Consider the following 18,593-nt stretch of genomic DNA (forward strand, 5'->3'; position numbering starts at 1 on the left):
GAGGGGAGCTGGGTTTCCAGAGGGATAGCTGGGGTTCACTGCAGGAGACAGGGAAAAATTGGAAATGGGATTAAGAATGATGGCGCGTGAACTGCAGCAGCGGCAGGGAAATACTGTGTCCGCTTGTTGCCCAAGGCTGTCGCGTCATGCGTTTACTTTCGGTAATTGATTACAGAGAGTACAGTGACTGAAACCCAGCTGATCGCCAGGGAGAGCCAGTGCCGGGGTGGGGGACGATGACGACGGGGGGGACGACGCACAACGGGAAACAACACGTGTTGTTTCTGGAGGTTGACCACCCCTTCAACCCCCGCCCCTACCCCCTCCCGCTAAGGGCCAAAGCTTCTCGCAGCCGCGCAGTGACTTCCATTCCCTGTACACTTCACCAACATGAGGAAGGAACGTCCCTCCGCCAAACCAGGACCGACGCGACCAAGTATGACCAGACACCAGGTTCGATTTGGGTATAAATGAAGCCCCGCAGAGGGCAAATTGGGTCTGTTCCCTCTGAGCAGCAGCGATACAGTTTGGGGACGCTCCCCGTGCATCGGGATGCTGCCCACAGTAACTCCAGACAGGTTGAGAGCCCTGGCCTTACTCGGTGAGCAACTGCACATTTTGGCTCCTTGTTTCCAGAACTCAGGAATTCTTACGTCCTCTGCGTAGTATTAGTTCCATTTTACATGCTGAACCTGTGGTTTATTAATTATGTTGGAGTCTTAAAGAATTTTGGTTAGCATCAAGTTCTTTGCTTAGAATAAAGTTTATTTTGAGTTTATCACCTCCCTGATTTAATTTTCTTGTAAGCCTCTGCAACAGCATGGGAGAGATGCAGGGGGTCCCAGTGGGGGTCCAGGGGGGGTGTCCCAGCAGTGGTCTGGTGTTGCGCGGTCACAGCAGACATCAGCGAGGGGCCTGGTGCGGTCACAGCTCGTCAGAACCGAGCAGCCCCGGTGGCAGCCCCGATGGCCGTCAGGGTAGCCTTCACAGCTGTGGGGACTCCTGCTGCCCCTGAGGAAGAGGAGGAGGAATCAGCCCGAGCCCCCCAGCCCCAGCATGGGGCCCCCACTGCGCCCCGTTGCCTGGGCGAGCTCCCCCAAGTGGAATGGCTCGAAGCTGGCCCGGCTGACAGCAAAGCTGTAAAACATTGTGCAAACTCCTTTTACTCCCCACTCACCGATGGACTGCAGCACGGCCACGGTGCTGCCAGCAGCCACTCCTCCGCCGTTGGCTATGGCAGCTGCCGACATCATCTTGGCAGCCACCGACCCAGCGGTGATGCCGGCTGCTGTAAACCCCAGCGCACCGACGGCCATCGGGACACCGACGGCTGCCAATCCTGCGGGCAGGAGACCGCGGTGTTAGGGGGGGTCTCTGCGACCCACGTCTCCCCTGCCACCAACGCGCCCAGGAAGGACAGTTTTGGGCCTACTGCGTTCAGTTTTGGGCCCCTCACTACAAGAGGGACATTGAGGTGTTGGAGCGTGTCCAGAGAAGGGCTACAAAGCTGGTGAGGGGTCTGGAGGACAAACCTTATGAAGAATGACTGAGGGAGCTGGGGTTGTTTAGCCTGGAGAAGAGGAGGCTGAGGGGAGACCTTATCACCCTCTACAACTACCTGAAAGGAGGTTGTAGAGAGATGGGGGCTGACCTCTTCTCCCTGGTGACAAGTGATAGGATGAGAGGGAACGGGTGCAAGTTATGTCAGGGGAGGTTTAGATTGGATATTAGGAAACTTTTTCACTGAAAGGGTATTAAACATTGGAATAGGCTGCCCAGGGAGGTGGTGGCTTCACCATCCCTGGAGGTGTTTAAAAAAAGGGTAGATGGGGCACTGAGGGACATGGTTTAGAAGTGGCTCTTGTCAGGGTAGGCTAAAGGTTGGACTCGATGATCTTAAAGGTCCCTTCCAACCTCAGCGATTCTATGATTCTATGACAGAGGTGTCAGAGTGGGGAGTGAGGGCTGTGGGGTGAGGAGATGGGGACACCCTAGTCTTGGAGAGGGAGAGGCGAGGCGAGGCGAGGCGAGGCGAGGCGAGGCGAGGCGAGGCGAGGCGAGGCGAGGCGAGGCGAGGAGAGGAGAGGAGAGGAGAGGAGAGGAGAGGAGAGGAGAGGAGAGGAGAGGAGAGGAGAGGAGAGGAGAGAGGAGGCGTGCGGGGCTGTAGCAGCGGCTGCGGACACATCTTCAGGCTCAGGCCAGCGCTGCCCCCTCCCTCGCCGCAGCACCCCAAGCCTCCCCGGCACTGGCAGCCCCCAGCCCGGCCGGGTCCCCGCTGCCAGCCCTGCGATGGCACCGGGCAGGGACCCGAGCGCTGCCGACCGCAGCGTCGCAGAACGGTTGGGGTTGGAAGGGACCTTAAAAGCTCATCTGGTTCCAACCCCCTGCCCGGGGCAGGGACACCTCCCACCAGCCCAGGCTGCTCCGCTGGACCCTCCGCCGTCCCGCCCCGGGGCCGGCCCCGCTCGGCGCATCACGACGTGGGGCGGGGGGGGGAAGGATGCGGAGACCGCGTTGAGGGGTCTTTATTTGGGGGTCAGATACAGCGGAGGGGCACGGGAGAGATGCAAAGGGTCCGGGTGTGTGGTGTGTGTGTGTGTGGGGTGTGTGTGCGTGTCCCCAGGCTGCAAAACCCGCGTCACTCCTCAGCCACACGCGTCCCCCAGCCCCGAAACGGGGGGGCCGTGGAGGCAGAGCTCCAGCCCGGCCGGGACAGCCCGGACAGAGCGAGTGGTGCAGGTCCCGGGGCCAAACTTCCCTAGTGGGGGCTTCAAGGGGGTGCTGCACGCTGGGGACAGCGCTTGGGCAGGGGGCGGCACCCCCCGACAGGGCCCTGGGTGGGCAGAGCTGCGGCGTGACGCCCCGCCAAAGTGATTTACTCCCGCACGGCACCGCCCCCCACCCACCCACCCCCCCACCCCGCGCCCCCCAGGGTCTTACCGAGCCCTGCGGTCGCCCCCATGACAATGCCGAGAAAATCTGTAACGAAGGAGAGATGGCGGGCGGTCAGTCGGCAGGGCTGTCAGCGGGGGGGGCTCCTCCACCCCCTGCCCGCACCCCCGGCTCCCTCCTGCCCGCCGGAGCCGCGTCTGCCCCTTCCCGGGAGCATCGCGGCGCCTCCCCCCGCCCGGGCGGCGCCTCCCCGAGGTGTGGGGGAGGGAGACCCGGCCGGCCCGAGCCTCTCAGCCCCCACTCAGCCCCCGCTCGGAAGCGGAGGGAGGTTCGGTGCGTGCCCAGGGGCCGGTGCCCCGCGTCCCCCGCGCCGCTTACCCATGGTGGGCTGTCCTGGGCGGGCAGCGCTGGAGCGGGAGGTGTGCGGGGTGCGCTCCGAGCCTGGTCCTGCGGGGAGCAAGTGCAAGAGTTTCCTCCCAGGGTGGTGGGGGCGGCGAGCGGGGCCGGCCACAGCTCCCACAGCCACCGCCCCCATCCCCCAGGAGCCCCCGTCACCCCCCCCCAAAAGCAGAGACCCCACCCCCCCACCCCCAGACCCCACGTTTCTTCCCAGCCCGGGGCTCCCCGGCCGCTCCGCCAGCCCAGCGGGGTGAGCAGCCCCCCACCTTTGTAACACCCCGCCCCCGGGAAAAGGGGTGTCCCCAAACACCCACCGTGGGGCCCCGGCACCCTGTGCCACCAACCTCTCCGGCCGCCGCCGCCGAGCGCTCTGAGCTGCGCCGGTGCCCGGTGCTGGCGACACGGCCCTCGGGTGACGTCACGGCCGCGAATTCCTGAGAAACGGCTCCGCGCAGTTTCGTTTTCCCAAAGCCGGGGGCGGAACCGCCCTCCACCTTTGGCCGGGCAGCGGGGCCGCGGCTCCCCCGCCCCCGGGGGGGGCTCCGACCCGGGGAACACCCTGCCCCCGACCCCTTCGCGGGGACGGGGGGTGCCGGGGCTGCGGTGGGCGCGACGCGCCGGGCGCGGGAGGCTCCCCACGCCGGTGCCGTGGTCTCTGCGGCTTTATGGGGCATTTCCCGAGGGTTCAGGACCGCTGAAGCTCCGCGGTTTACGAGGAGGCCAAGGGGCAGCGCGGGTGGCCTGGGCAGCGCAGAGATGTCCCCCGCCCGACGGCGGAGGTGCAGCCCCTCCGGCTGCCTCCCCTCCCTCGAGCAGCCTCAAAAAACGGCCTAAATCCCATTTTGCAAACCCCCTTTCCCCGCTCCCTGCGCCCACTCCTCACGCAGAGCCCTCCTGGGGCAGGACGCAGCCAGCCCACCCGGCGGCAGCCCCTCGGGCTGGGGCGGCGGGGGCGCAGCAGGTGCCGTAGCGAATGCGCCGCTGCAGCTGGTTGAAGGGGACCAAATCCAGTTGCAAGTTGATCTGGTTCCTTTTTACCAGCCCCAGGGACGCACCGTCTCTCCGGAGGCGCCGCCTGGGCTGGTGCTGGTGGGGAAGGGTCCCGGCGCTGGGGTCCCAGCCCAAAAATACATACTTCTTAACATTCCATAACGCCGGCCGACTCCATATGGGCATATGAAGAAGTATGTAGGGTTGGGAGGGAGAGGTGGGCAGCATGGGGCTGGGCATGCGGGGCCACACACCGCTCCCGGCGGCTCTGGGCGCTGGGACCCTGGCAGGAGCCGGCGGCCGCAGTGAAGCCCGAGGCTGGGCAGGGGCTGTGGGGAGCATCTCTCGCCCACCCCCGGATCCAGCCTCTGCCTGCGCCCGGCCCCAAGTGCATCCTCAGCTGTGGCACTGCCCGTACGGTGCCAGAGTGCCCGCGACCGTGCCAGAGCAAGGGGACCCCTGCATTCGGAGAGCGAGACAGCGCCGCAGCCGACGCGTGTGCCTGGGACACAGACCCTCTGCACCGGCCGTGGAGTGCTCAGGCTGTGGATGCACCCACCGCCCAGTATTTTGGCCGGTGGCTGCCCTTCGTGGGCGGTGGGATGCCCCAGGACACGGTGAGGCTCAGCAGTTTGGGCCATGGGGCACCCTGGGGGGCTGCACCTCTGAGGAGACGGAGCCGGGGCCAAGTGCTGTGTCCCGTGAGCCAGCACAAGCGGTGGAAGTGGGTGCCTGCAATTGGGGCCACATCTGCAGGGGGACCCCCCCCATCGACCCAGCATGCAACCTCCCGGCACCCTGCACTGCGCCAGCGCCCTGCAGCACCCCAGCACCCTCACCCCGCACCGCCCCGTCCCCCTCCCCACCGTAGCCCGAGTGCCAGAGCAGCAGCCACAGCTCGGTGCAGCCGTGGCCAGCGCTGGGGGGGACCCACCTCCCCCCACCCTGCCCGGCTCCTTTGCAAGGCCAGGAGAAGGACCCGGGGGGGGGTGGTCTGGGCCCCCACCCCAGCTCTGGGCAGGGGAGGCCGGAGATGCCTCTGCCCACGGGAGGGGGGGTTCAGCCGAGATCTCAGGGGCTGCAGACCGTGAGGGGGATGCACGGGGGGACTCCCCATCCCCAGCACGGTGTGGCCAGGGCAGGGTGACAGAGGGGTGAATGTCACCACAGCCCAGCCCTGCCTTGACCCCAGTGACCTTCCTAACCCTAAATTCGCAGGTGAAGCAGTGTGATGGCGGGTGCAGGGAGCCATCCTGGTGGTCCCAGCCCTGCCCCCTCCCAGGTCTAGGGGTGCGTGGGGGGCCCGGAGACAGGCAGGAGGGACACGGGGCTGGCGAGGCCTGGCATGGCCGTGACTCAGCGCCAGGAGCCGTGGCCACAGGCGCTGCAGCTCTCTCCAAGGAGCCGGTGGGTGCCAAGTACACGCTCACTGCACTGGGCCTACTCACAGAACCCACAGGCAGCCGAGACACTGCTTGGTGGCCCCCAGAGACACCAGCAACCACCACGGGGCTCAGGGCTGCTGCCAGCACAGCCATGGCCTCCCCAGGATGTTCCACCAGCACCCCAGGGCCTCTGCCATGGCTGGTCCCCAGGGACTCAGTGCTGGGGACCCCAGAGACCTGGCTCCCAGGACCCAAGTCCCCATCCCGGCAGCAGCGGTGGGGCAGAGCACGTCCAGCCGGAGCAGCACCCCTGTTCCCCCCTCAAAAAGCCGACTGAGCGGGTGTCCTGAGGACAGAGGCTGCAGAGATGCACCCGCTTAACCCTTTGGGCTCCCCCGGCCCCGCAGCGCAGCGGGATGCTGCCGCAGAGCTTTGCTGTAGGGGGGCAGGGAATCCCAGGGGCTGTTGGGGCACAGCAGGAGCCCAAAGCCAGCGGCTGCGCCCACCCCAAACGCTGGGAGCCAGGGAGCAGGGTCAGGGCTCTCGCACGCCCCCTCCAGCCACCTCGGCTGACCTTGGGCAGCCTCCCAGGACTGCGGCGATGGAGGTACACCCAGCCCGGGGGGGCCACACAACCCCATCCCACGGCATGGTCCCCGCAGCCCTCGGCCGGGCTCTCTCCTTGACCTTGGGGAGCTGCACCCAGCTCCACGGGATGCTCGCCGCATCCGGGCCACCTCGCCTCGCCTGATCCCAGCCCAGGCCACCCCTGCACGCTCCCAACGCCCTTCCCTGCCCCTGCCCTGCCCCACAGCCCATCTCTGCCCCACAGCCCTCCCTGTGCCCAAATGGTCCGGTCACCAGTGCAAGCTCCTCCGCAGTCCTGGAGGTGCCCCCAGCCCCGCAGGCAGCGCCGAGCCCTCCCCAGCCCCAGCACTGCCCTTGACAGCTGCAGATGTGTCCCCACGCTGAAGCGTCCCCAAGCAGAAGCCCTCCGGGAGCTCTGTCCTGGGGCAGCCCCGCTCCCACAGCTCCTCCGTGCCCCCACACCAGCCAGAAGCCCCCAAACTAGGCAGAGCCTGAGTCCCCCACCTGCCCCTAGAGCAGCTCCCTGCCCCGGGCAGGGCGACTTGTCGGCACCGGGGGCAAACGGCCTTGCAGGGGGGAGGCAGAGGAGCCGGGGGGGCTGCCGGGTCGGCCATGGTGGCACCCACACGCTTGCACGGCACCCAACAGCCCCAGCCTGTCTATAAAAGGAAGCATCTTTTTTCCCCGCTCCCCCCGGCGCCGCGTGCCCGGCCGCGCTCTGCAGTCGCTGCCTCGCAGGGGCCTTTCCAAGTTTTACTATTCAGCGCTGCCCCCCCCTCCTCCAACATCTCCCCCCGGCTCATCCATCCCCAGCAAAACCACTGCAGCAGCCACTCCAGCCGCTGAGCGCCTTAATAAAACACCAAGAAGCTCAGGAATGAGGAGGGAGGTGGGTGCGAGGGGAGCGCTGGCCGGGGGGTGCCTGGGGGAGCACCTCAGCCCCCCTCGCCTGCAGGCATTGCCCATTTCGGGGCTGCGGGTGCGTGGCCCGTGGAGCCCTGGTGCACCCAGCCATGGTGGCCAGCGCTTCCCCCCGTGCGTGTCCAAAATACAATGCCGAGGTGCCCAGGAGTTGGGTTTCCCTTCCCGCCCCGTCCCACCGGTGTGGGGGGTCCCCACTTTGCAAGGCCGAGGGCACCCGTCTCCCTGGGGAGGGGGCAACCAGACCCGCTGCAGGGGGGCACCCACTGGCCCATTGCGCTGCCCACCGACCCAAGCACCCCCCACCCCCCTGCAGCCGGCACCTGCTGGGGGTGCCCCTTTGCCCCCCCACAACCCCACGCAGAGTTTGCTGCTGCCCCCGCTCCTCCGCCCTGCCTGGCCTGAGCAGTGGGGGGCCACCGTGACCCCCAGCCCCGGGGCTGCCCCCTCCCTGCCCACGCCAGGAGCCGAGCGCGGGGCTGCGAGCGGCGGCAGCAGCATCCCAGCACCGGCCGGGCTCGCTGAAGGTTAAACGCCGGCGGCGGGGAAAGCCCCGCTGCCTCCCGCAGACCCCGCACCTCCCGCAGACCCCGCACGGTCACTCACGATCCTGGAGGTGACACCGTCCGGCTGCGGGCTCGGCTGGTGGCAGCGGTGACAGCCGGCAGGAGCACGCCGCTTCCCCGCTCGCCTTGACTTTGCCACAGGACTCCTCCGGCTCGTCCGCAGGAGCTTGCAGCATCCTCCAGTTCAGCGGGAGAAGTTCCTCGCCAGGGAGGGAGGGAGGGAGGGATTTAAGGCAGACCCTGCCTGGGATGCAGATGCCTCCGGGTGCAGGTGAAGACCCTCCACTCGCTGGCCACCCCGCAACCCCTCCTCGCGTGCCCCAGCCCAGGCTCAGTGCCCCGGCACAGGGCTCGTGATGTGCCCCGGCTCCGGGGACACTGCCTGGGCGATCCCTGCCGAGAAACCCTCTCCCTCCTCGACGAGGCAGCCAGGGCTGCCAGCCGCATGCAGCCAGGCACCTCTGCCCCCCGCCACCTGCCCTGTGTCCCCCGGGTGGGAGTCCCGGAGCAATGCCATGGGGAGAGCCGGCATGCATTGCTGGGCCCAGCATCAGCCCAGGGCAGCTCAGAGGGCAAAGCGGAGCCTGTGGGGTGCTCGGGAGGGTGAAACTTGTCACCACCGTAGCCACAGGGGCTCCCCTGGGCTGGGGAGACCCCCGAGGGACAGGGATCCCCGGGCTACCCTGGGCCACCCGCTCTGGGTGTCCCCAACACCCTTGAGGTGGCTGTCCCAGCACCCGGCGCGGCACAGCCGGGGGGTACGGGGCTGCTCTGCCCACCCCGGGACCCCGCCGCCCCCGGGCTCCGGCCGGTCCTACCTCTCCCTGCGGAGGGCTGGTGGGGCGAGAGGGACCCCCAGCTCGGGGCTGCAGCAGGGGCAGGATGCCAGGAGACACCTTAGTGGGGTTCCCAACGGGAAAAGCCAGAAAAAGCAGCGGCGTCCCTGCCTCCCGCGGCGGTCCCGGCGGCTGCCTGCCTGCCACGACGCCCTCCCCACCCCGGGTGCGCTCTGTTTGCCTGCTATTTTTGGCAGCCTCCTAAGAGCTCCTCTCAGGCTATTAATAATGAGAGTGCGAAATTCGTTTGGCCTCTCCTATATAAGGAAAGGTAGAGGCTTAGAGGCAGCTAAATATACTGGCGCGTGCGGGAGCAAGCGGGGAGGCTTTGGCACTGAGTGTGGAAAAGAGATTGTTTGAACAATGGAAAGACGGACTCACTCGGCGCACGGGCCCCGCACGGACGGACAGACGGATGGACGGAGGGTGATGGCGCCCGTGGGCCTGCACGGCAGCACCCGCATGGCACCCCGACGCCCCTCGGGGCCCTGCTTCGGCAGGAGGAGCAGCAGGAGAAGGGAAGAGGCGGCTGCCGCAGGGATGCTGTGCAAAGCCCCTGTCCAGAGCCAGCCACGCTAGCCCCAAAATGCCTGTAACTTGCCCCATGGGGCCAGCAGTGACCCAGGGACGATGGCAGGGTCTGTGCCTGGCCAGGAGGGAGGTGTGGGGTGCTGGCGGTGGGGAGTGGGGCGGGCTGGGGCAGGGTGACCTGTTCCCAGCGGGACACAGCCAGCACAGGGTCGCTCCTCCAGCCCAGCCCCCTGCAAATCCTGGCCGAACGCTCCTGTCCCTGCTCTGCCGCCCTGACACGGCCCTGGGGGCAGCTCCCATGGCCGGGGGGTGCTGGCAGTGCCGCGGTGTCCCCAGCTCCCCAGGAGCCACCGGCATCCCTGCAGTGCCCTTTGCTGGCAGGGGCTGCCCACGTCCATCATCCCAGCGATGCCACCTCGGAGCTTAATGAGCAGATCGTTACCATTCCCATAACCGTACCCGTGTCCCCCCCCAGGGCTGTGGGGGCCTTGGCAAGGTGCGGTGCGGGAGCTGCTGGCAGGGCGGCCGCCGAGGCTGGGGAGAGCCCGGCTGGAAGAGGTAAAGCAGCAGCAATTCAGGGAATCCTAATGAGAGGAAGGCGCTGGGGAGCAGCGCCAAATCCACATGGTCGGAGCAAGGACAGTGCAAGCAGAGGGGTGAGAATGTGTGTGGAGAGAGAAAAAAACAAAGCTCTGCTCTCCCCCCAGGCTTCTGCCAGAGGTTTTTTTCTTTTTTAACTCCTCCTCACCACGGGCGCTGCTTAGGGAGGGAGAAGCGGAGCTGGGGGTTGTATTTGCAGCTGCACTGAGCTCCCCGGCTCGGTCACGCTCTGACTGGGACCCGGCTCTCGGCCTCGGCCGCCCACAGCGTCGCAGTGCCAGCGGCCGCATCCTCGCACCCCCTTCCCGAGGGGCCCCGGGGCTTCCCCGGGCAGCTCTGCCCCCGGAACGCCGGAACAGCCGCCGCGGCGCTGGGCAGAGTCCTCCAGCTGCTGCCTTGGCCGCGGTCACCACTGCGTCGGTTTCTTGAGCTGTGAAACTCCTGCAATAAAACCTATTTCTCTGAGATTTCTCCCAAATAACCAGGAGGCTCCAGACCCGACCCAGATCTCCCAGGGAGGGGACGCAGCCACAGGCAGGAGCAGCTCTTTGCCCTGGGACAGGGAGAAACCCGGGCTCTCCCCAGCTCCGTTCTGAAGGCAGGGGGCCAGGGAGCCCAGCAGATTTGGCTGCCCCTGTCCTTCGGTGACATTGAGCAGCGTGAACCGCGAGGGCTCCAGCAAACCCCTGCACCGCGTGAGATGCGCACGGACTGAAGGGCAGCTCTGAGGGTGAGCCTCCTCCCCTCTCTGAAAAATCCATGTCCCGTGGTGCCACCGCGGGTCCCTTCTGGCTGCCGAGGTGCTAAAGCGCGTTCCCTCCAGCAGCCAGCCCCAGTGACAGCTGGGCAGCCTTCTTAATCTCCTTCAAGGACTCCACTAATTAATAAATGTTCCTCTGCTCCATAGGGAGGAACAGTTATCCCAGGTGTGGGTGCAGCTTGAGCCCCGATGCTGCTGCTATTTTACTTTCCAGTGAAAATTAGCAGTCGGCCCCTGCCTCGGCTGCCAGGGAACAGCCCCGGGCAGGACAGGGGACTCCGGACCCGGTCAGCAGGAGACCAGGGGCAAGAGCCTTTGGGGGCTTAGGCCAAAAGTGGACTTGAAATAGCAGAAGCGAATTACAGTTGTGCTAAAGCAGGGGCAGATAACAAACCAGGGGTCAAAACACAAGCACAGGGCCCGCAGCATCTCCTGCTCCCTCCGCAAAGCACAGTGACCAACATGTCAAGGTTGCTGCACTGGCCGCTGGGCAAGGAGCGGAGCTGGCCGTCTGTCAAGCAGGCTCCTGGCAGCCCCGGTGGCCACGCTGGCCATGGAGCCCCACTGCGAGCCATGGGGGGCTGGAGCAAAGGCAGCCCCCCGTCCAGCAGCGCCTGCCCAGAGCCCGGTGCTGGGCACGAGGAACGAGGGGGGAGTTGGGATGCTTACACAGAGCACAGTGGGGTCACTGGGAACCACCCCACAGCTGGAACTGGAGAAAGAAGCAAGCTGAGCAGCAGCAAAACATCTTCCCTGTTTATTTGCAAGAAACGTTTTGTTTAAAAAAATTACTTTTAGTCTTGATCCAAGTAACACTGCAATCAACAAACATTGTTAAACCAAAGTTCAGACAGGTTGGGCAGCCCCCGCTACAACAGAATGAAGAAAAGGTTTAAGAGCAAACTATTTTAAAACTAGAATGCAACATTTGCGTGAAACATCTTAACCAGTGTTTGAACATTTTAAAGAAGAAAACAAAACCAAGTGAAGCTGAGGGTTCACGTAAGAAATGTCTCAGCTTTTAACTTCCCCACGTGGGTAACTTGTAGCCAGTGTCTCTAATTGTGAAATCATAATGCATAGCGATGCAGAAACCTGCCCGAGCAAGGTCAGCCCCGCTCGCGGTGCTCGGGTGACAACCCAGCAGCGATGTCAGCGACGCCACGGGGGAGGAGGAGAGGGTGGCAAGGGATTTCAAAGCCGACACGTTTGCTGTCCGCACACACACCCTGGGAGAGCTCTGCATTAACGCGCGCTCAAGCAGACAGTCCGCCCCGGCCCCGGCTCAGGGGGGTCCTATGCTGGGCCAAAAGCTATTGCCTTCAGCCTGGGGGGGGTCTCCTTGCCTCCGTCAGCTTCACGGGCCCTCGCCCTCCCACAAGGCCAGTTGCTGCGTGTCCCCGTTTCTCACAGCCCTGCGAAGGCGAGGGCTCAGAGGCACCGCGGGTTAAGGTGTGGAGCGAGGAAAAGGGCTGCACAGCCCAGGAACGCTGATGGGAGCCAGAAGTCTAACGGAGCTCACACCATGCGCTGTCACAAACCTGCGCTCAGCCATGACAAATGACTAAGGAGCGAGGAAGCCATCCTAACCCAGCCGCTCGGCGCGGAGGGAGCGCCACAGCCCACCACGAAATCCAGCCTTGGCGGGCGGCACATCCCAACCCAAGCGCTGGGTACCCCACAGAAGTGTAAGGACGAAGAAAACGGCCTCAGCTAAACAAAGGGGTTGGCGTTAACAGATCATAATCCTTCTCTCTTCCGTAACAAGAAGCCAGTCTCGCTTGAAAGCACGCTCTGCGTCTCCTGTGAGGGTAGCAATCTCTGCAGCAGGGAGCACCCGATGGCTGAACCACCGCTCCCAGCCCCGACCTACCGCAGGGGGACGTCCCTGGGACGGGTGGGAGCGAGAGGCTCAGAGGATGCGTGCCCCAAGGACCAGCACCAGCGCGAGTCCCACGGCTCTCCTCTAACAGCACAACCCGCTTCCAGGCGCAGTCCCAGGACCACATCGGATCACCCCCTGCGGCTTCAAGGCCTCCTTCCCTCGTAGTTTGTTCATTTTACACCCCAACAAAGGGAAACGCACCAGAGGGGAGCGTCACCCAAGAGTTAAGCGTCTGGCCATCACACAGCTCGCAACAGTGGCTGCAGCCAGCGCTGAGCACGCCGCAGGGAGCATCGCGGTGTCCGCATCCCTGTGTGTGGTCCCGGGCAGGCTGGGAGGGAGGGAGCCGTCGGGAGAGCGGGTGCGGGAGCATCCCGGGAAGGGGGAGCCTGGCTCAGAGCACCAGCTGTGTGCCAGACACGAGCCGGAGGGTGGCCCGCGCCGTGACACAGGCAAGCGAGAGGCGAGCCCCGTGCCTGGCGGAACCGGGAGGGCAGGAGGGTAATGCCTCGGTGCTCGGGAGAGCAGCAGGCTCCAGAGCTGGTGCCTGAGGAAGACAGCTGATTGCCCAGAAAAATAAACTTAGCAGCAGCCATGACTACATTCAGTGAGGGAATGTTCCCTCGCATTCAATAGTATTTAATCTTCATCTATCTCAACACAAATCAGTAGTGCAGCAATATAAATACAACCAAGGAGGATAAAGCCTTTTGGCTTTCATAGCTCAAAAAAAAAAGCCAATGAAACAAGTTTCCAGTTTTTAAATTAAACACAAAGAAAGGCAATAAATTGCCCACCCATCCACAGAGGAGCATCCTTCATGCCAGCAAGAGGCCGGTTTCTGCCCGAGGACGGGGGTGCAACTCATGAAAGCAGCACAGTGAGACAAAGGGGCGGGTATGGGAAAGGACCGCCACACGCCTGCCTCCCAGAGACACTTGGCCACTCGCTGCTGGCGCTCACCACGCGATGCCCTCAGGTACCGAGAGTTCCCTTTTCCGCCGACTGAAGGACACCAAGCGTGTACTTCACTCTACGTTAGGAGCACACCGGGCTCTTCAGCCGTAAGAACATGAGGCCACTAAGCTGCCAGCCAAGGGAGCAGCCTGCTGCTGGGAACTGAAGGTACCAACCCCTGGTTGCCTGGCTTGTGCAAATATTAAGGAAAAAAAACCCAAAACCCCATAGTATATGGCGTTTCATAACTAAGATATGGTTAATGTCCAGACTCACGGACGGCTTGGCGACCAACAGAAGGTGCTGGGGCCACTGAACAACATCTCACAGCTTTGGAATAAAGCCAGCCATCAGGCAGGAAAGGCTGGTGGCCCCTCCTGGCTCTGGTACCCAGCAGGAGAGCTCGCTGCGGGAGGGGGTCTGCGCGCCCAGCCAATTACCACAGATAGGTCAGCTTTCCACATCTGAACAGGCACCGTGCCATCAACACTCCCAGCGAGAAAAGCCTGACAGTAATTTAGAACAGCTACAAAACCCTCTCCTACCTGCAAGCTGATGGAGGGTGACCACAGTGTTTAGACTCCCCCTGCTCTACACTCCAAACGCAGCCAAGTGCATGTGAAAGGACAAATCTAAATTAAAATAGTGCTTAAACCATTAGGGAAGGTGGGAGTAAAAGAGAAGAAAGGTGTTCGACAGCACAAGTAGCCCATGGTGGGCTACCGGAGCCTGAAGGGAGCTCAGAGCACAGCTCAAAGCACAGCCTTGACCTTCCTTCTCCGAGGAGCTCCCAAGGCCAGTGAGCTGGGAGTCCATGGGCGATTCCTCCGCTGCAGTCTGAGGTGGGCGAGGAGGGTCCTGCACATTCACAGTTGCTCCAAGTGGTTCTGTCCTGCCACTCTCCAGATGCCAGCTCTGTCCTTTCCTGACGCGTCGCCTGGGGTTCACAGTTGCCTTCTCCTCCCTTTGATTTCCCTTCAAGTTCAAATTCAAGTACAACCAGTTTTAACTGAATGAAAAGAAACCCACAAAGTTATTTTCTGTGAAACGAGTTAGCAGCGTTGTTCCTAATCAAACTGGCCTCCGAAGGCCCTTGTAGGATAGGGACGGGAATGGCCTTTCCCACTGAGCTCCAGCAAAAGGCCGCCTGAGAGGAGCTATAGGATTTCCTCCCTCTGGTTCTTGGGTTTGAGCATCACTTGTCCATTGCGCAAGGAGCCATTCTGGCTACGGAGCAGCTTCCCTTTCTCACGGTCAGGCCACGTGAAGATGGCTTCATCGCTGTCCAGTTCAGACTCCGAGTGCATCAGGCTAGTGTTGAGGACCTGGGCTTTCTGTCTGCCACCTTTGAAGGAGAGAGATTCCCAGCTTAAAAGGACTTTTAATATTCATCAACAACCTCACCTTATTCCATTCCCCCTTTAAGTCTCCTTTTTCTATCATGACAAAGGGACAGCCTAATCAGACTTTCCTTTGTCTGGCACTTACTTCCTCAAACGCGGAAGCCAAACCGATCCTGTTTCAGATACTTTGGCACAACAGAGGTCACACACACACTTTGAGATAGCGCAAAGCACAACAAACAGGTAAGAAAGCAAATTATGTCACCAGAAGGGGCTGTGAGTATACGGGGGAGCTTCGTCTCCCTGACCTTGCTCGGGGCATTGCCTAGAAAGCTCTCTGAGGGCTAACGGCTGTAGCAAAGAGAATATGCAGGTGTGTGAGGGAAGATCGCGTTCTTACTACTCTCCCTACTCTCATCTCTGCTCCTCTTGCCTGCAAGGGAAGAAAGATAAATTAGCAGGCTGAATTTAGATTAATGCACAGGGACAGGAGAGACACATTTACTGATATTGTCAGCAGAGGAAATATTTAAATTTAGCTTTTCCTTAATGGAGAACTGCAACATTTTCTCTGTTAGCGGAATGCTCCCTGGACATACCTAGCAGGGAAAAAGACTTTAGTCAGCAGCCAGCCTCAGAAGAAGCAAGATGAGTTTGGTTACCAGAGAGCAAACGGTTGAGGCACATTTGCTACAGACTGCAGAACAATGAGCCCTTTATTTAACAGTGGGGCTCTTCTGTGCGAGGTGACAGATGGTCAGATTAAAGCAGAGTTGGGTGCTGAGGGAGGAAAAAACACCCGGTTTTTCTTCAAGGGTATCTGTATTTGCGCAGTTGGGATGGCTGGGTTCTCAGAGGAATTGTCTGCTCAGCTCCGTCGCTGCAATGCCCTCCAACGCTGGCGTTAGGCACCGTTCACTTTGCCGGAACGCCATTAAATGGGATAACACTAGGATGAGCAGTTATTTTTCCACCACTGATCAAGGATAAGGGACTATTTTCCACACACAGCTAAAATAACCCCTCCTCTAAACAAAACCAAGGTGCACACTCTTATTTGAAACATGTATTTCCACAGCTGAAGTGCTCCCCAGCATCTGGGGGGGCTGTTTGCACATCCTTTCCCGCATCTCCCTCCTTTCCTGGTCAGTCAGCAGGTGACCACACTCGGTTCAGGTATCAGATACAATCGCAGCAAAAATGCTCCAGCCTGAAATAACTCAACGATCTCTGCAAAGCACCTGACAAGCATTCTTGAGGACAGCAATGCGGACAGGAAAATGCTGGCTAAGAACACTGAAGACAAATAACTGCCTTTCTGGAATGGGCCTGTAGCCACACTGAGGACTTCATGGGTCTCCCCCCTGAGATAAGCATCTTCTGTTTCCTGGAAAAATTAGAGGATGAGCTAAAATGTGAAACTTTCAGAGCCTGATGCCCACAAAGACAAGAATGAATAAATTTATAAACAAGTCATCTGGGGTGGGAGAATACGGGGGCAGAGATGAACCTTGCTCTCTCCAGGCCATGAGTATTTTCAGGTTGCTCGCTGCCCCTTTGCTCACTAGCCAAAGTCCATCAGTTTAGTGAACGGCTTAGTGACACTGACTTCATGCTTTGCTGTAGAGCAAGGCCAAGGAATTGCATATTGGCAAGAAGCAAACTCCCTGAACAGAGTGGGAAACTTTTGAAGTTATAGTCAAGACCCAGTTTTGGGCACAGATTACATGCATCCACTTACTACTTCTACGATAGGAAGTGGAGACATCAGGACCAGGCCAGTTTCAGCCCCAATTTCTAAACCAAGGAGTTAGATAACGTGACTAAATACCCTGTCTACAGACCTGAAACAAGCCCTTAGATCTTCTGAGACTCGTCTGTCAGTGCCTAACAACACCTTTGTTTCACTCTGTGATTTTACGTCCACTGAGGAAGAGTGTTCTTAGTCAGCATTCTGGAAACGCTGAGCTCTTCCCTCTCATGTTTTACCTGCTTTGGGATTTGGTTTTAACTCCAGGCTTTCTTGATCCGTTGCATCCAAAATCTTGTATTTGCTTTTTCTTTTGGATTTTCCTTTTCGTCTAAAGGGGAAGAAAAGGAATTAAGAGGCAGGCCATTTCTAAAAAAGCCAGAAGAAAAAGAACTCTGACCTTCAAAGCTAGAGTACTTGCTTATTTCAGATTACGTTCATATCCCAAAGCAAAACATGAAAAACGTAGCTTTAGTTGCACATTCATAGGCTAATCCAAATCTTGCTTCTTAACTGAACCCAGAGTTCTAGGACCTCAACGTTCCACACGAATCACTGAGTGACAAAAACTAACGTCCCAGGGCCGAGCAGATGACCTGCTGGGACAATGGGTTTGAATCTTTCACCTCCTAATGCAGCTACTTGGCCCTGAAGCACCGATACAGTGGGGGTTATGGCCTCAGTCCCACCTCTTGCAACAGCAGATCACCATCCAGGAGAAGATTCCAAAGGCAACCACAATGACGAAGGATGCAATGATCACATACAGCACGCTCCACTCTGAAAGCAAAACACCCCAGAGATAAAGACGTTTTGGCACCTCATACAGTTGACAGTGTGCGCTTTAGATGACTCTTCTTGGGAAAGAAAAAGAAAGGCCTGACCCTTCGCAGAATGAGAGGTTAGTGTCCATCACTGACAGCGCCGCTAACTCACCTACGGAAGCCAGAGGCTTGAGATCCAGTGTGCGGACTCACTCACAAGGGCGTTTTTCAGTGTGTGTTATTTATAAAATTTGCTTTCCTGTGGCAGGAAAGCCTCTGCAGGAGCACGACAGAAAATAGGTGTGATTTATACACTAAGAATGGACACAACTCTTAGTGAATGTTCACTGAGAGCGTGTGAAGAGGAGTCGCTTCTCTATCAAGTATCACCGGCCTAGAAGGTAACGTGTGGCGAGATCAGGGCAGGGACTATCTCCCTGTGTGAGCGTCATGTCACAGACACTGGGAGAAGGTGGGTACCTCTTACTCTGCCTGCCCTGGGCTTCAAACACTGTTTGCTTTCCAAAGGTGAACAATCCCAGGGAGGGTGCACGTACCACAGTTGCTTTCGCCGTCCCCCATTTGCACCCTGATGAAGTTCTCCATCCAGAAGGGGTCACAGACGCAACGCTTGGTGAAGGAGTCACAGCGACCGTGCTCAGAGCAGTTCAGCTGACACGCTAGGGACCAAAACCAGCAAAGTGAACTAAATGACTCACACGTGAGGCAAAAATGGGACAGTACAGTTCCCACAGTTACAACACCGCCAGCCCCCATAGGGCTCTAACTTGAATCTCGTCACTCTGTAGTTCATCCTCTTGGCTTAGATCTAAGAAGTGCAAACATAAGCACCTAGGTCTCATGCCGAATCAGAAAGTCCTGCTTCACTCACAATGTAACAGACGTAACATGCTAAGACAATTTTGCCTGAGAAATCATGATTTTGCTATAGAAGTTATGGAATTTGTGTATTTGTTAAGTATTTTTAAGTAAGGTTTTGATTTTCAAATTTGAACACAGCCCGTGAGATACACAAGAAACAAATAGATCCTTTAAAGGGACCAAACAGAACTGAAGAGTGGCTTTTGAAGGCCACAAAACCGTAAGATCAGAAAATCATGAAAATAATTACTTCACATAATTCTAGTGTAAAATATCTAACTGATTAGCACATGATCCTCAGGATGGCGCTCATAAAAGAAAAACAGCTCTAATGTAAACTTGTAAAAAACTGAAGGGAAACATTTCCTTCAGATTGATGTATGTGCTAGAGAGGAAATTAGTATGTTCACAGCTACCAAGATCTGTGGTTTTATTGTTTTCATTATGACACTCATTTCATTGGCTGCATTCCATTAACGCTTTATTTTAGTTTCATAAGCATCAATCTGCTTTTGATTTTGTGAATTTTTATCTTCCCAGCAAC

At 59.8% G+C, this 18,593-nt stretch overlaps 2 protein-coding genes across 2 annotated transcripts in view; both read right to left on the reverse strand.

The window, feature by feature from the left end:
• Positions 1-744: 744 nt before the first annotated feature.
• On the reverse strand, positions 745-3,954 carry LOC134525351 (interferon alpha-inducible protein 27-like protein 2B; the record flags this gene model as incomplete). Its single annotated transcript, XM_063356147.1, has 5 exons — positions 745-1,011; positions 1,178-1,339; positions 2,941-2,979; positions 3,271-3,339; positions 3,636-3,954. Coding segments are annotated over 5 exons (666 nt in total), but the record flags the coding sequence as incomplete, so codon positions are not given.
• Positions 3,955-11,198: 7,244 nt separating this feature from the next.
• Positions 11,199-18,593, reverse strand: part of KIAA0319L (KIAA0319 like) — a 34,955-nt gene continuing 27,560 nt past the window's right edge. Inside the window, exons 18-21 of the mRNA XM_063355570.1 lie at positions 17,725-17,847; positions 17,093-17,183; positions 16,643-16,734; positions 11,199-14,655 (exon numbers count right to left, since the gene is read on the reverse strand). Coding sequence (XP_063211640.1) covers positions 14,468-14,655; positions 16,643-16,734; positions 17,093-17,183; positions 17,725-17,847 — 494 coding nt within the window. The 3' untranslated portion in view covers positions 11,199-14,467. The remainder of the gene's footprint in view (positions 14,656-16,642; positions 16,735-17,092; positions 17,184-17,724; positions 17,848-18,593) is intronic.

The sequence above is a fragment of the Chroicocephalus ridibundus genome, chromosome 19 (genome assembly GCF_963924245.1).
Source record: "Chroicocephalus ridibundus chromosome 19, bChrRid1.1, whole genome shotgun sequence".
NCBI classification, from domain to species: domain Eukaryota; kingdom Metazoa; phylum Chordata; class Aves; order Charadriiformes; family Laridae; genus Chroicocephalus; species Chroicocephalus ridibundus.